General features: G+C 39.6%; 1 protein-coding gene across 3 annotated transcripts in view; it reads right to left on the reverse strand.

Annotated features, from left to right (window-relative positions):
- The window catches only part of VRK2 (VRK serine/threonine kinase 2), a 45754-nt gene extending 36266 nt beyond the window's left edge, over nt 1-9488 (reverse strand). Inside the window, exons 1-2 of one of the 3 annotated variants that reach the window (XM_075749871.1) lie at nt 9291-9488; nt 8803-8943 (exon numbers count right to left, since the gene is read on the reverse strand). In XM_075749871.1, coding sequence (XP_075605986.1) covers nt 8803-8938 — 136 coding nt within the window. In that variant the 5' untranslated portion in view covers nt 8939-8943; nt 9291-9488. Of the gene's footprint in view, nt 1-8802; nt 8944-9246 lie in introns of all 3 variants that reach the window. The other 2 variants (XM_075749870.1, XM_075749872.1) reach the window with 2 other exon arrangements.
- Nucleotides 9489-18410: the final 8922 nt, after the last annotated feature.

Here is an 18410-nt window from a genome sequence, read left to right on the forward strand (position 1 = left end):
TCACTGCACATACATGAAACAAGGCATAACATTCACGATGAATAACACTCTATACTTCTTACGCACATAATGCTTAGACAATTAATCTCATACATACACATAAGCAGAAGTTGCACGCGTACCTTTAGCCGCAGCTCAGAAATAAGGCACACTATTTTTTGTCCATAAATAAACATAAATGGTTTTTAAAAAATTGTCTCATTACTATGTATAGTTACTTAACAGACTGGAAAGGCTCCCAAGGTTTAACAAACAGTCTGATTACATACCTCATAGACCACCACCACATACTCTCCTGCGAGTTTAGCTCATAGTTAATTACTGTATACTCGTAATTAGCCATGTGCTAGCCTCGTTCTGTGTGGTAGCACATGGCTATTTATAATATTACAATCAGTTAAATGCTAGACTGCAGGACAGTAAGCAGAGACCCTGCAGGAGAGCAATGCTGATAGGCAGGAGGTCTCTGATGGCATATAAGTACACACATAGAGTACCAGGAGCACTATATGGCGAGATTATGTTTGCAAAGGATAGCTTAAAATAGCATAACAAGTGTGAGAGTTTACAGTTTATGTTGCTTTTCTCAACTAGAGATGCAGACTCTCCTTACATTTGGGGGGAGGGGTGTTGATGTATGCACACAATCAAAACCATTGTCTGCATAATTGTTAACTGGGAACACTGGCACAAGATGAAGCTGTGTAGGGGGCTGGGGCTGTTTCCGTCTCATGCCAAGATGAGTCTCACAAAACATTTGCAAAGGGCAAAGGGCACAGCTCTATTTTCCCTTCCTTCCCTTTATCCCACAAACGCAGCTACCATACCAGCAAACAGCATACACATTTGAAATGCACTCTGAAATAAAGCAGATCAGTAAGATTCACATTCTTTGCCATATTTTCCAACTGTTGTGCCTACACAACACAGCAAATAACTTACCTCAAATTACCCCATGTCCAGAATTCCCCAGTTTCACCCAGGCACAGCAGTTATGGTCTTATCATCCACTTTAATCGTGAATTTCATCAGTTTTGTTGCTGAGTGCCACAATCTTAATTAATGTAGCTTTCTAAATGTTAATATGACACGGTAACAAAAGAGTGTTTCTGGATGAACTGCGATTTCCTACAACCACACAGTGCAATTGCACGCAGTCTGACAAAGAAACGTGCCAATTCTATTTGCCAGTTCAAACGTGCTTGTTGTAGTTTTAGCAGTTAATTTGTGGCAGTCACATTTGGAATATGGTGAAATATTTTCAATGGCTCTCACAGAACCAGTTTTGTTGACAAAGTTTATGCAGTGGAAAAGAAAACAGCATTGATTTGGCGGTTTGAAAAAACATCCCTGCTCCTGTCCACAGCTGGTGTCTTTGCTACTGAAACATTAATAAAATCATTTTCATAAGTTCTTGGGTTGCTGGTATTTTATTTTTGCTTTGTTTCATTGGTTAACTCATCCTGAAGAGTGATATTGTCAGCTTAGTATGGTATTTTTGAGGTTACTTTTTATTTCTGCAAAAAACTTCGAAGTTACAGGCTATCTATAAAAAGCCGGAAAAATTCTGACCCCATTTAAGTCAAACCAAGAGCTGTTAAATTCAATGGCTGACAAACAGGAGGGAAGTGTTGCTCAGAGCATCTAACAATAAAAAAAAACCAAAACCAAAAAACAAGCTAAGTCACAGGAATATAGTTACTAAAACCAAGTGTATGCAAATAAACAAAAAGTAGCAGTTGCTATTTAACACACAATTTCAAATATTTCCTACATACAGAGGGTAGTAAGGCAAATATTTAAAGGTGAACAAAGCACCTGCTTCCCCCTCCCACCCTTTGCAATATCCAATATTTTTCAAGAACTGAAATATTCAATGCCCGAAGGGTGTTTACAGTCCATTTTTAACGTAGCCTAAGGAACACCTGCTTCTCTGCTCATATTGCTACTTCAAAGATGCATCAGCATTTCCTGGACAGACTCTTTTCTGAGCAGTGTTAATGAATAAGATTTTTCCTAGATTCTTCTTCTAGGTAGCTTTAGGAATGAGGAGTTTTATTATACAAATTACATGTACATAGCCCTCTGTACCGTGCTTGTGAAACCATCTTCCACAAGACCTAACTAAACAGGTTTTGGTAGAAAACAGTGCTCAACTGCTAAACTGTTTTGCAGATAACTGCAAATGCCCCCAAGTTAAGAACATTCAGTTGTGGTAGGAAATTTCACTATATTTCTTACTCATCTTTCTATGAAACCTTAATCTTGATTCACTAGAGCCAAAGTTTTGTATTCCACAGCAATGGAAGCCACTGTTTGACTTTCAAAGTTAATTACTCCAAGCTGGAATACGTATGACACATCCTTTAACCCCAGGCAGAAAAGCTATGCATGGTCTGCTCTTACAGCACTCTCAGATGGGAGTCCAGGCCTCTAATATTTAAAACTTGATGCACAAACTGTTTTCTGGCAAGATTCTGCTCCAGCCCATCTGCTAGTCTGACACAGTGCCCACTCAGAAGATACTATGCCAGTTTCAGCGGGGTACAGGTGCCAAAGACGGCTGAAGGGAGTGCCCTCCATAAGGCAACAGGTGCCTTATCATTCATCCAAAGCTCTTCCTGTTACAACATAACACTGCTCAGAAATACATACCCCACTAAAAAACACAATAATAAAAAAAAATCAAACCTGATCTCTTGACCTTCTAGTCTTACTTAGCATGCTAGGGTCTCAGTCCCTGACCAGAAGTCTCACAGGGTGGACTAATGAAGAGCATGACAAGAGCTCCCAAATCCAGGTCCACACACATGGAGAAAAAACAAACAAAACATATTACGTGGTAGAACACTAACGTGTAATAGTAATGATCTCTGTAGACTTTGCTATGAGTTATGCTTTCAAAGTTAAGTCTTCTAGCCTACAGAGGACCAAAAAAAGAAGAAAGTGGGAAGATTCAAGAGGAAGCAGACATCAGCAAGAACCAGTTGAGGTACGGAGTATTTCCTCTTTAACAGATGGTGCAAGCTGATCCTGTACCATGTGGTCAGCCTTAACTAACCACTGAGTAGCAAAATCAGGCTAAATTTATGATTCATTTTGCCTACAGACAGGGTGAAAAATTAGGTAATCTGCTTGCTATATCTACATTTATACAGTTTAATATTAGTGACTAGATAAAAAGACTCTTTCCCAAAGTGGTGTTTCTCTGCTAACAAATTTATTTTCACACTAAGGTTCACACCTGCAGGTACAATGAGACCTTTGCTGAAATGCCTTTTAACATCTGAAGGTTAAGAAAAATCCATCCCTAACCAGTCGGTTACCTGCTAGTGCTTTTAATTACAGGGTTTTGCTATTAATATTCTTCTTTCATTGAGTTTACAGAAATCATGCTGAACGTATATCTTTTTGTATAATTTTTACTGCATTTTTTATTCGTTTGCTGCGCTACAGTAAATATTTTCAGTGAAGTTAATTTAAGCAACTGTTGAAGTATTTGTTTCTCTAGAACCAATTCCTAAAACCAGCTTCCTAACGCAAACCAAGGAATGAACAGTATGACAATGACAGAATGTGCTTCCATCAACGCTTCTCTTCCTCAACACATGTACACCTCATGTATAGCTCACAGCTATCCATGGAAATTACTCTTTCTGAAATAGAAACAAACTTTCTTTCACACCTCAGCCTGATTCCCAGAGCACCAGGCCTCAGAATAACAACAGCAGAATGTACTACGGTCCAAGCTTAAAAGGCCACAACCACACTTCTTCCCTACCTCCGCCAGCAGCAGAGCTCCCTGTGCTGCTAGTATTAAAAGACAATAACCACCCATTTAATCACTGTTTACTGCTCAAGTAGATATTGTCTCTTCTTGCAAAATGGGGAGGAAAAAAAAGAAAAGGATAGTGTGCTGGCTATACTGGTGATGGATCTCCAGGCAGGGCTGAATTTGATTATGACTTTATCGATACATACTTTGCTGAGCTTCCCATATTGTAACAACATATGAAAAAATAGCATTCAAACAGCAACATATAAACACCTGCTGCAAAGCCAGCTACAAAAAATGGTTTCAAAACTCTTAATTTTCACCCATCACTTACAGAGTTTCATTACAATAGACACACATAATACAATTAAAATACATTTACAATGTAATAAGTACTATTATAAAAGACACCATCTAACAAACATGTATGTAGCTAAAAATAAAAATAGTATTTTGTAGAACCATCAGTTACCATGAGAAAGAAGCCTGCAAGCAGATAGTGCTATGTACAGCAGATTTCACTGTGACAGTGGAATCTTAACAAAACATTGTGTGACCTTTCTGCATTTAAATTTTCAGTCCAAATTGTGTATTAATAGAGTGCTTGCAGCAGGACTAGAGAATGATTTATATTAAGACTGGTGTTAATTACTGACTGTGATCAGGAAGATAAATGAGAGAATGTAAGGCTCTCAGTAGTACCCTCCTCAACTCTTGCTTAATTTTCCAATGTACTGCCACTGTTCTCCACAGGGCTACAAACTAGCTGTGAGACCACCAACACATTATATTCTTCCCCAGTTGCTCTCCATTCTGCTCCCCCTTATCAAAGGGATAACAGTTCTGTCTGAGGTGCCTGACAGCAAATCAGCACCAGTAACAAAAATAAAATAAAACTTCTAACATACAATGGCATAGTTAATTCCTGCTTATGATCCATATTTCTCTTGCTATAACAAAAGCAGTGCTTGAAAGAACATCTCTAGATGGATTCTATTGCTTCTGGCAGCAGAGGAAGCTCTCCTCTTCAGAAGCATTGGGAGAATCAGTATTTGTAAGCCTATTGCTGCTGGATTTGCTCTGGTGGAGTAAAAATGCAAAGGGTATTCAAGGGAAGGAACGAGCCAACAAAGAAATAGACAAGATGGCACAGACGGGAAAGAGAAAGAATAATCAGAAAATCAGGGAAAACATTTGTGAGACAGAGCAAAACTTGTAGATAGTGGTAACTTTCATGTACACAATTAGAAGTTTAGAATCCCTGCACCTGAAGAGACTATTTGCATCCTAGGGCTCAGGGTCAGTAAATGGCTTTCAGCAGCTTTGATTTAGTGAACAGAACCTTCCACAGAATGCATCCCTTGTAAATACATTTTGCAGAGATACTGTAAAATTTCTCAAGAACATTGTTACAGATTAATGGAGTATGGAGTACCCTTAATGGGAAATTAAGCTATAACAATGCACATCAAAATCTTTACACCGCTACTGTAAAAATACTTATTAAAAGATATAGCCGGCAAAGTTAACCTTTACTTTTATAAAAGGTCTGTGCTGTTCCTATCTGGCAGGCAGTCGAATCTGTCTCTACTCTCCTGTCTTGCCCACCTCTCTACAGCTCTTTCCAGGTTATCTCCTCACTGAAAGTTTAGTGGTCCTCTCACATATTGCTGTATATGCACCAAAAACTAGTCTGAACAGCACAGAGAAAGGTGCCTCTCAGCACCAAGCATCCGTATCTTACTCAAAGGTTCATCTTCTATTTCACTCCCCTTGACTCTCAAAGACAGCTAAACTCTTTTATAGGATCAAGCCCAAAAAAGCTAGTGAATGGTATACTTTACATATAAACACATATCAGAGATAAAGAGGTGGACTAAACAAGAAAGCTTCAGACAGTGTCAGTACTTGGGAATAAATCTTGCCCATTTCCTCCTTTAATTGTAGGGTAAGCTACAAGGGGAATTAAGCCTTCAGTTCAGTGCTACATGCAACATTCACTACCCCTTCTGAAAGAAGGGATTAAATGAACACAAATACCATTATAAAAGTAGCAGCTGTATTTCTTCAGTCATGCTGTCACTGACGAAAAAAACACAGAATAGTAATACCAAGGGTCCCAGATTGTATTCTCATTCTCAACTAATCCACTGACTGCTTTCCACCTCGGTTCAGTGGGAGCCAAACTGCAACAAACACCACAATATATGAAATCACCTCAGTGGTCTGTGTGATCAGGCAGAAAACTAATCAAATCTGCATGAAATGGACTGAATCCCATGTGCTATACCACCCACAAGGTCCAGTGTGATTTGACTGCAACAGAAAATGACAGAGCTATATTCCCAGTGATTCAGAAACACAACGTTCTTTTGTCTTACATATGGAGAGCTACACCCACTACAACCTTGCTTTCTGTACTGCATCCCCAGTTCCTTTAGTCCCTTCTCTCTGTGGGAGCTCTCTGCAAGTTTCTGTCTTCCTTTATCCTCAAATGGAAATATCCAGAGACACCTTAACTTCTTAGCTCATGCTAAGGTCTATTTTCTTATGGTAACATCTCGTATACGCTCTATGCACAGCATCTTTCAAATGTAACCAAGTGATGTTTCAAAGAAGGTCAGAAGCTATCAGATATATCAAAAGGAAAAAGAATATAAACATTCTAAAAGCGCACGAGCCTTTGACTCCTCTGTAACTGCAGTTAAAGCCCCTATCGCTCTCACTGGTTCAATCTGCACAGCCATTAGCTATGTGTGAACTATATGAATTCCAGAGGAAACCAAACCAGAAATTACACTACAGGAACTCACCAGATGCACTCCAACTACTAACAGCATCATAAGAATCCCAAATAGTTCCTTCAGACAGCCTCAAACTACACACTTGGTGAGGAAATTCAGTGCAGTGGCCGACACCAAATCTAGCCACAGTAAAACAAATCCTCAACTTAAATAAAGGGTATATGTAGGGCCATACACACCAACAGTTGCCATTTACTCATTCACTTCTGTTACACCAAACTACTTGCAAATATAGACAGCCTTAGTTTTCTCCAGATTTTTCAGTGCCTGCGTTTACTTTGCAGAAAAGCAGAAGCAATGGCATTTAGGTTGTTACTGAAATCTTTTGCTTCATTTACACAGGCATTCAGTGGAACAAAGCGCCAGCTTACGCCTTTTTTTCCCCCCTGGAAAGTTCCTCCACTCAAACCTGAAGTCTAGACGCAACTTCAGTCCAGATGCACAAGTAAAATTGTCCACCCTCCTGCAGTTTATAACCACACATTAATAGCTGGAAGAACAGTACAACTGGGCAACCACTAGAGAAGCAACATCTGACCACATACGGGACTATCACACCATGAAATAAAATATGAGTCTTCAGTTGCCATTCAGTTCTTTGTGATTAACCATAATGGACATGAGGAGGAAAAAAAAAAGAGGGAGAAGAAGAACACTTCAGTATAACATAAAATGTTCCTGAACAGCTGAAAGCAGACAAGCACCATGAGATAGCCAGACAGATGTAACAAAGATCACTGTAAATCTGTCACCAAGAGACCAGTGGCACACGAGTGCTACATTTACATCTGCAAATACGAGAAGAGCAAACATGCTAACCTTTCTATAGAAAATGTACACTTTTCCTCTCTACAGTAGATGCCTAATGCTGCAATTTGACACTGATGGACAACTCCTTCACCTCCATGAAACCACACTGAATCTAGCACAGCCCTGCATATTTGAAAGGAGCTACTAAAGACAAAAGAATTGAAAAGGCACAAGACATATGATGCCTGTTCTAGTGAAAACTCGTCTCATTATAAAAATGTGGAAATCACGCTAAGTGGAAAGCTCATGCTGCGTAACAGTGTATTAACAGATTCTTTTCCGACAAATCACTCAATATGAAGGAAACATCATTAAGAGATCAATTGAAAAAACCAAGAGTGGGAAACAATCAAAACTGTATTTCCCATGACAGGAACACACAAAAAGGAAAAGCTTAAAAAAAGAAGGTATAGCTGACTTATGCATAAAAGGAGGTCAATGCAGGTATAGGAGTGACTTGCTTAGCAAGTTTTAAACATTCATACTCCAAATAGAAAGTTAACATACCTCTAACTTCAAAAGATCATGTCTGGCTTCACAGACGATGTACTCAACTGCTTCTAGATAAGTCTTTACTGCTGTCTTAATACAAGCTCAATTTAGTCCCTAACAGTCACTGTGGAATAGTTTGCCTGTATATGTTTGCCATGAAAACAAACCAAACTCTTTGCCATAAAAAACAAACAAACCAAACTCATAATATTGCCTTGAAAAAAAGGATTTGCTCTTTCACAGACACCAGCAATAGTAACATACATTATATCCTCTCCAGTAATCCAGAATGCTTTACAAACTACTTTTTCAGAGCCATTCATTCCTTATAAAACACAGACTGAGTAAAATGCAGCAGCTTCTTCTAAAGAAAATACAGAAACATATCTAGGCTGGAGAAATAAAGAACAGCATTTCCACCTCTGGTGGAAGGTTTTAATTCAGAAGCAACACCCAGCTAACTATCATTACCACTATGTTTCCTGGATGAAAACTGATTTAGCCTTGGCCAGAAGATAATATTTCCAACAACTGGAAACCCAAAGAGCGCTACAGAGCATAAGGCTGGCATAAGTCCAAAGCAGCGGCTAACGAAAGTATTGACTTTAATTTGAAGAGCATCGCCTGGCAGTGCTCTTCGATAGTCTTTAACAGGAGCAACACCTTGCCAACCCCACCCAAGCTCCACAGAAAAGCACACTAGGAGCCAGCAAATTGGGCCGGACAGCCCATGGAGAACAAGCTACACCATCAGCAACGTTTCTGAACAACAAGGACACCACAAACGTCACAAAACCACACTTCAACACAGATGACCACCAGCACATAAACAACAGTAACTTTTTTAACCCATTCTATCTTGTGTCAGAAAGTTACAAAGAAATTTACAAGTCACCCTTCTAATCACCACCGGTATTTTACCTAAATAAATTAAGCCAAATCCTCCCTGGCCGATCTGGCTGCCCAGCCTCCAGACTTTTCCTTCGGTGTCTTTCAGGATCATGTCTCTTGGGAGAGGAACTGGCAGTTTGCCTCTGCCACGATCCTTAGGGGGCATCGCACCTTTGGGGGGGGGGGGGGGGGGGGGTGGGGGGGGGAATGAAAGAAAAAGTTGACTTTTGTCAGAAGAAACAATATCCCTCGATGTCCTTTGCCCAACAGGCACCCAGCAGGGGCCCAGCTCTCCGCGGCCTCCCCCGGCGATCCCCCTCAGGGCGGCGGCCGGACAGCCGTCCCCCACCCCAGGGCCAAAGGGCCCTTCAGCTGAGCAGTAGGCCGGGCCGCCTCACCCGCAGCAGCCTCCCCTCCAACGGCGGCAACTAGAGGCCCGCCCTCGGCCCCACCGCCTGCTCCCACACGCCCAACCTCTGCAGGGCCCCCGCGGCCTCCCCCCGCCGACGGCTACAAACTTCGCAGCCGGCAACTTCCCGCAGGCCGGGCCGAAGCGGCGAGCGCCCTCCCGCAGCAGGAAGAGGAGGAAGCGGGCCGCCGTCTTCCCGCGGGAATCCCCGGGGCGGGGAAGGGGGGGGGGGGAAGAGCGGTGCCAGCCCCGGCCGGGACGCCTCCCTGCCCGCCCCGCTTCCCTTCGTGAGGCGGGGCGGAGACGGTGTCGCGCGCCTCCCTCAGGCGCGCGGGGTTTCCCGCCTTCCCTCAGCCCGCCGGCCGCTCGCGCAGCGCTCCCCCCTGAGGCGCCGGCACTTCGCTTCAGGGGGAAACGGGAGGAGTCGGATGGGGCTTCGGCTCTCCCTCTTTTTAAGCTATGCTTTGCAAGTGAGGAATTTACTTTTTGGTTTTCCTCTTAAAGTGCTTTGGTGCATACAGAAGTAATTTATCAGACTATTCCATGCCCAAGGTTAAAAAAAAAATATTTAAAAAATCAGCTCACAGGGATTCCAGTGTGCAGGAAGGACTTCAGGAGCAGTAACGAAGTCACAGAGCTACCGTGGTGTCACTTCGCAGTCAGGCCACTTCATTTTTTATCTCAGGATCTTCCTGACATCAGTCAAGGATCACTTCTACACACAGAAGCTTACCCAAAACCAGCATGCAATACCTCCTGCATTCACCCTGGGTGATACAACAGAGGTTCTGCTGCCCAGAGCACTGAAAGCCATCAGCAGCCCCGAAGCGCAGTGGGAAGAGGCAATGGACACCTCACAGGCTGGTCAGCCATTGCTCCAGGCAGGTACAGAGGACAGATGCAGCTGACCTGGGAGTGGATCAGCCTCATCACCACCATCAGCTTGTGAGTTGGTAATAAAGGGCACAATGAGTTGTGGTGGTGGTTTTTTTAACTCCCCAAGATCACAGGGCATACATCTGATCACAAGCCACCATTTTGTGCTAGCTTTGCTTTATGAATAGGTTCCGCCCAGCCAACACACTACACTTACTTAGAGCTCGCTGGAGATGACCACATCTTCCAAGGAAGAACAAGTCCTTTTACCAAAAAAATTCAAGAAAAATAAAAATCCAGAACATCTTCAGCAACCACATTATTTGCAAGTGAACTTAAAAGTAGTAACACTGATTATGACTGCAAAGTGTATATTGCCATCAGTAGAGTCAGCCTTAAAATAACAGCCCTTTCTGCTTCATCAGTCTTGCAGGCTTTGTGATTTTACCAATACTGAAAGAACCAGCTAAAGAATTGCCAGTAGAAAGCTCAGCCATAAAGCAAACAAATTCAAGATTGCTATAAAGCATTTCCTAGGTTTCTCCCCTTTGCAACAGCTATCACAACAGGCTGTAGGAGGGTGGTGTTTGGGTTAGTTGGTTTGTTTTTTCAGAAAATCCCAAACAAAACCACAGTGCTGCATCAAAGAAACCATTACCACTTACTGGAGAGAGTTGTAACACCTTTATTCACAGAGACAATTTGCACAATGTTCTCATGATATCTGTCACTTGGGATGAGATCCACCATTCTGTCCTGGGTGAAGGGTTTTCTCAGAAAAAAATTGTCTTCAAGTAGTTGCCTAGGAATCAGAGAACCAGCCTCTATTGAAAGAGAAAGCTGTTTTGCACAACTGTAGCAAAGAGGTATTCACATGATTAAACTGAAATGAAAGTAGGTATTAAGAGAGCTTGCTGCTTCTGAGCTATCTTTCCCCACCCCCAGAAGAATATCAGGATAAGAAAGTGAAACAAATCAGATGATATTTGCATCTGTCTTTTAGACATTTAGCAGATATCAGTGATAGTATTAGGTTGCTGACAGATATCTACATTTTTAATATAGTTTAAGGATTTGTTTTAGTAGAAACAGGAGAACATCCCATAACAAATTAAAACACTCAAAATTTGTAGAAGTTAAGTGAAGAAAAAACAGACTAATTAACAAATAGAAAGATACGTTATTCTAAGGAAACAAAACTGATTAGATATTCCTATTTTTATTTTAAGGTACACAAGAACTAGAGTTGTTTTCCCTTTTGTTCCCACAAAACCATTGAAAATACTTTAACATCAAGAAGCTAGTGGAATAGAGTGACTCAATGAAAGGGTGGGGTTCCATCCAAAACTTTACCATTCAGAAATATAAGTTGTTTTGAGCTTATTTAGTAGCTTTTATTCATGAGCAAGGATAAGGTCACAAAAAGAAAACAAGTTCTGAGGAATAATGAAGTCATCAGAAAAGGCTATTTTTAAAATAGTCATTATAAGCTAATAGCAAAACTGAGTGGAAACAGATACACAAGGAGTCTATTTCATTGTTAATGACTACAGTAGCATCATGCAATCTGTTACTGTTTTTGAAAGCTTAAGTCCAGCTACATAATATCCCTTTGACACATACAGAGATACCTATATAGGAAGCTAAAGTTTAAGGTCTTTAGTTTTTAAAAGAAGGTTTCCTTGTATTACTAAAAGAAAAGAAACTGCAAGTTTGCAGCTTCAACTCTATCCAAACACAAGATTATCTGAAGCCTCAGCAATCTTTAATATCATCATGTAATATAAAACATCATTACATGGTATAAAAAGATTTAAGATATATACCCTATAAGTCACAGAAAAGAGTTATGAGTTAGTTTGGGATTTATTTGAGAAAAGAATAGATATAAGATTAAAAATTTTAAAGCTTTTACCATTGAGTATAAGAGCTTAAAAACCCTCAAAGACAAGTGCACAGGAATGTAATAGAGATGAATAATATCACTCAAACAAAAAAAACTAAAAAGAGAAGTTCCCTGCATGTACCAGGCTACTATTGTATAATAAGTTTTTTGTCACTTAAATCTAGAACTTTATTAAAAAAACAACCATAACTAATAGGCCCACCAAAAAAAAAAAAAGTAGGCAAATATCACTAGCAAATTTTTCATACAATCTTGGCCTATACAAGGCAACCAAGAAAAATTTACACATATATCTTTTTAAAAACCAGCAAAGATCAAAGACTTTACCTGAGAAAAGCTCTAATCAGATTAAAACTTGCTAGTGGGGCCTTTTCACCCTATAAATAGCACATCCCTGTGTTTTGTGGGTGGGACTAAGAATCCCTCTTTTCCTGTTGGGCTGAACTGGAGACAGAGCTTTTTTTTTTTTCTTTCCCTGCTTATCACCAGCCAATTAGCAACCCTCCCAAGAAACATGAGCTTCATTTAGTCAGGTTAAAGCCTCCATCGCCTCTTCACAGGTGCTTCAAATTAGCAGTTTGGGGATGTGATGTAAAGGGAATGAATGGCCAAAATAATTATGGATGCGAGGGTGGGGGTTTTGTTTGATAATTTTTTTTTCAGGAAAGCCTAATTATGACGGAAGCAATTTCCCTTCAAGATGATATAGCCAGCATTACTGCCAAATTCAAGAATCCTTATAGGAGAAAGGTGTGTATGCTAATAAGAGTAAAAATATACAAATCCTGTCAGCATACAACTGAAAATACTACCCATTTACTGTTATTTCACTTCCTAATGGCAAATAGCTGCAAACAGCTGAGGGCCACAGGTCCTTCTCATGAAGAATCTATCCCTCATGCAGCTCAGGTGGGCATTTTCTTGTTACTCAATGATATATTGGAAGTTGTGGTTGAGCCTCTGGTTAGATGTTTGTTTTAGTGCTCTTGATATCTTTAGGGGTTTATTAATTTGTTTTGCTTGCTATATACTTACTGATACACAAGGCAATGGGAGCTTTTCTGCAGAGTTAGTACAGGTATGGTTGTTATTGTATTACTAAAAAAGAAAATAGAGATGCTATGCATTTTAAGTTATTCTGTGATTATTGCTAATACCCTGGCCTGGACCTTCTGTAAGGTAAATGTAGTGATCTACTTTTGGGATGAGGATATGAGTATAGGTTATTTTGCATAGTGGAACAAAGTTATATACTCAAGTAACTTCTGAATGTATGGTTCTACTATTTAGCTATCTATTCAGGTGTCTGGTACTATTTAGTATCCAGCCTTTTGGATTTGTGGGTGTCCAAGAAGCAATTGGAAAGTTGGAAGTAAGCCTGTAAGGTACAAACCTTGGAAGTTTTAGCCTGATCTGTGGCTCAGAAGCAGTATCCTACTTCTAATATCTTTTCCCAGAATAAGTTCTAGAGGATGACAAAAAGCTATGCTGTGTTATCATGGGTGGCATTTAAAAAGTGTGGTGAAATTCACAGGGAGTGAGCGCTTTTTGTTAAGAATTTAATAATACAGCAAGCTATTTTTATCTCTGTGCTGAGGCTGTGTTGGTTTCTGTCTTTGTTTTAAAACACTGTACGTTAAATGTTTGGTCTGTTTTCTGTTTATTTCAATCCTTTTTTTCTTCTCCTTGCTCAAACCTAAGCTTGAATATAAAAGATTTCAGTCAATTATATGTTATCTTGCAGTATCACGTACACAAAGCCCCTTAAATTTGCTACAGTAGGCGAGCAACTTGTAGCTTCTCTCACTGTTGCATTGTGATGCTTTTGTGGTATTTAACACTGACACTTTAGCACTTATGGGTTTAATTCCCCCCCCCCCCCCCCCCCCCCCCCCCCCCCCCCCCCCCAATCTCCCTGTTGCTTAAAATATCACAGCTAAATTTACACTAGAGATGTAACATCTCTGTATTAAGACCATTGACAAGGCATCAAGTTTCAAACCGCTTCCCAGTTTCTGCTGAGAAATCTATTCATGTTTGTGCATCTGTGAGAGTCCTATGCACTTGCTGTGCTGTGCTCACTGCCAGTTTCTCAGAACTTTTAAAGTAATTACTTTTTGCAGTATCAAGGGATCTCCAACATCCAGGGGGCATGTTGCTCAACTTAGTCATTGTCTAGGTGCATTGACACCCATTTTAAAGACTCTTGACTCTATTTTGTGTGACTGGCCCCATGATTGAGATCACATAATTACAATAATTAGGAAGCTCACCTCAGGATATTATCAGAGCAACCCACCCAAACCTAAGTCCATATGGTTTGAAATAGCTAATGAGTCAGTTAATGTGCTATGTCCAGGAGTAATGGACACTCAATATGGATGGCATGAAGACATAATTTACCAACTTCCTGACTGATTAAGGTTTCCCATGTAGACAGTTCTTGTATTTTGCATCTCACAATAAGTTCAAAGTATTAAAGGCTTTCATGTGTTAAACAGACCAGAAGAAAATAGCTGAGAGTTTTAAGATAGGCAAGAAATTAGGCTTCTCTTTAAAGAAAATAAAAAAAATTAAGCTCCCAGAACTTTCGTCTTCAATGCTGTGAAGCAAATTATTTGAAAAGCTCTATTGAAGTACTGGAGATGACAATGGCAATAGGTGACATTTACTTTAATGCCAAGCAGCCTGAATGAATGACTTCTGCACTGTCCTTTGACCAGAAAAGAAATTCCTTCTATAGGCAGTGCCTTAGCCTCTGTAACTTGCCTACTCAGTCTCCCTTTAACACTTGCCTTGCTACTCATACAAGAGAAATGTGTAACTAGTTCTACATCCTGAACTAACCAGAATAGAGGATTAATACAAACAGGTCAAACCTTCTGGCAACAAAAACACCAAAAGTGCTGAAACAGGGAAGAAGTGATGTCTGGTTTTTGAATGAGCTACAGAATCTCTCTGTCCAGTCGGGGTCAGGATTCCTCTCCCCAAGTCTGTTTCTGCTGTCGTGTTATTTTAATGACTGTTGGGATGAGATGTTACTCCTGGTTCCTGTTGCTATAACTGAAAAGACAGTCAGCCCCTGGGTGTGTTCCTTATCTTTTCTTGCATGTCAGAGCTTTTACTGCTCATACCTTTAGAAAGCAATTATTTATGAGCATTGAAGAAAAAGTGTTTTCTTAGCCATATTTATTTACTTTCAGAAATGTAAGAGAGAGTGTAAATTTATTGGTGTTGTGGGAATGGATTGTATTTGCAGGGAGAGCAGAATGTCTAGTGGTTAGAGCAAAGAAAGGGATCAGGAATGATTTTCCTTATGGGAGTAATTCCAGGAATCCTAATCCTGACTCTGCTACTGACTGACCTTATACGAATAATTTCAGATCTGTTTCATTTCATCCATCTGAAGCAGTCCAGGTGGCTTGTTTTAAGGCACTGAAATTCTCAGGTGAGAGTTAGTGTATGTATTATTGCCATGGCTATTATCTGATGGTGAACATTAGCCCTACCTTATCATGGGATGTGTGATGCATTAGGACTGGTTTCCTGTATAGGCAGCTTGAATGTATGTTGCTCTTTCTGTCATTTTCAAGTGCTTTTTTATTGGAGATTCTCTGCTCCAAAACAAAACGCATATAGAGCACATAAAATTTGCACAAAGTTAAAGTTGTCACAGCCTTGCAAAGAAAATAAGTATGTTTGCCTCCACTGGTATTCTTGTGCATGTTGTCCTAAGCATGTAAGTAAAGATACACTGCACCAGAAAGCAGGAGGAAGGTTGCTAAGTTTCCAGGGTGGTTATTTCTTAGACACTAGGTCTTATCAAAGTATATATAGGAATGGAAATGAAGAAAATGTAGGAATATTAGCAGCAGCACACCAATGTTCTTGGTCTACGGGAAGCGGTGACTTTTTTTCTGTATAGCAGTGTACGCGGAAAGGTTTAGAGAAACAAGGAGGAATTTGGCAAAGTGCTCAGGGAGAAGGTACGTGTACTCATTTAAATCCACTTTTGAAATTATTCACATAAAGTTGTTTGAGAAGGGAAACTCATCTGTCATAGCATTCATTATTCACATATCAATGCTACTTTTTATATATAAACTTAATTATGATGATAGGATATATTAAATATGACTCATTTTACTACAAGATTGATTTTTTCCTGACCTCAGAATAAATATTGATCTTCATGGTCTTTAAATGTAGTGCAAAGGTCATTATATTAATGGCATATTAATAGAAAGTAGCCCTGACCATGCAATATTAATATATTTGCATTGTTACTTCTCAGTTCCCATCTAGAAGGAAAGAGGGAGGGTGCCAATGCCTTCTTTCCCAGGAGAAATCAGGAAACAGTTGATTTTAGTGACTGTTGACTCAAGACTGCTTTCAGTTTGTTGTTGTGCTTTGTTTTTTTGGTTTTTTCATTAAAAACAGTGGTGAAGGGTCAAATAGATTGTATAATCTATTAAGATAGCAATGTGTTGCTTTTTCAGCATGCCCAAGAAAGCAAGGTGCTCTCCTCACCTGATAGCGCTCCACTATCTATTGCCACACAGTCAATTCCATGAGCAGAACCATAGTTGTGAAATGAGACTGGGATAATTTGATGGTTTTTGGATTCAACATCTGGGGCTCTGATTTCTCCAATACTCATGCTAGTAATTTCCTTAACAGATTATTTTTAAAAGCAGTTAGCTTATTCAAGTGAGGCTTTGCCTTCCTTGTGTGACTTTTTTGCTGCTTTTTTTTGCATTTTTAGTGACTCTTGAAAATCCAGGCTTAGAACTGCTTCTCTAATGGTTGGCTGAACCAAGACAGATCTGTTGGTTTTAAATATTCCTCATAGAGGATATTTCTATAAAGTCTGCTCTATAAAGAGCAGGGATAAGAGATCATGCATTGAAATAACCTTTAAATAATACCGTACAGTTTCTAGAAGTCCTGAGAAAACAGTGCTCACTTAGAGGAGGAATACTTGTATGGCTTTTGTAAACACTGTTTTATGAACAGTCTTTCTGTTTAATACATGTTTTGAGTCTTTTGTGTCAGGTGACATAAGTCAAGAGGGAAGATGACAACTTTCATTCCGTAGTTTACAGACAGCAAGGAAAATAAATGTGTCTAGTATGACACATTGTCATACAGAAAATACTTACAATTAAGAAAGGAAAGGGATTTGAGCAACTAAAAACTGGTAGCCTGACTTCAGCAGCTTGCAGCTTTAGAACTAATTGTGAAAGAAAGAATAATAAGAGTCCATGATGATAAATGGAAAATGCAATAAAATGCAGTATTGTTTTGCATCAGGCCGAACTACGTTGGTACCTATCTTTGCGAAGATAACTGACTTGCTGGACAAGAGAAGTGTGATACAACAAATTCATTTGGACTTCAGCAAGGCATTTAATACAGAATTAATTAGGCTGGAGGCTGTGAGACTAAGTGCAAAAAGTGTAAAACAGTGGAGAAATGGGCAAGTAACGAAAGGTGAAATGGCAAAGAGCTTACTAGTTTCCTAAGGATCTACTTCAGGACCTGGTCAATTCAGTATTACTAATTCCGTGAATAGCAACAACAAAATAGAAATGTCCTTATGCAATTTGCTGATGAATGTTATCTCTAAAACAATGCAGACAGAGAGCAATGATCATATTCAGTTCTGCTGTGGAAAGCAGCGTTAGATCATGACTGTGAATTGAGTTGGATGAGGACCTCTTCTGCTAGAAAGAGGTCGTCTTGTAAGAAACAGATTTGAAAAGAAGTAGTGAAATTTTTTTTCAGATGTTAGGTGTGTTGAGGAGAAGGAACACACAAACTCCTTTGCATAAACAGTAAGTGGTAGGGAATTAGTTAACTTGATAAATTAGTTAGGAGCTGGACAGAGGACAAAAAGGGGGTATTTGTTTTGTACCTTGAGAAATATCATCAGAAATACCATGAAAGGTAATAGGTTGAAAGTAATATAATGTGAATTATTTTAGGATATGCAGAGCTAGATTTTTGGAATCAACCCATCCTTCTCTTTCTCTAGTTCATGATGTGAAGACCTATTACTTGGGTATACTTTTATCCCTTGCACAGGAAAAAAGGAAGAACTGCTGAGTTTTGAGATAATTTTGTTTTTTTTCTCATGGATTTGTCTACAAAAAGGAGAGATTTCAGCCCATTTAAGCACCATTATTATTTTGATTCTTCCAAATTATAGTGATACAATAATGTTTATGCACTATTCAAGTAAATTAAGACAATGGTATTTTAGTAGTATTTCAGCAGCATCCTGGGCTCAGTTTGTCCCAGAAGTTTTCAAGGAAAAATTGGGCCTGTTTACTTGTTGACGTAGTATTTGGATGAAAATGTAACTTTTCGCATTTTTTGTGATTTTTAAAAATTAGTAACTATGCTTATATATTAGGGATATCAACAGAAACAGGTCATGTATAT

The sequence above is a fragment of the Balearica regulorum genome, chromosome 3, assembly GCF_011004875.1.
Source record: "Balearica regulorum gibbericeps isolate bBalReg1 chromosome 3, bBalReg1.pri, whole genome shotgun sequence".
In the NCBI taxonomy this organism is placed as follows: domain Eukaryota; kingdom Metazoa; phylum Chordata; class Aves; order Gruiformes; family Gruidae; genus Balearica; species Balearica regulorum.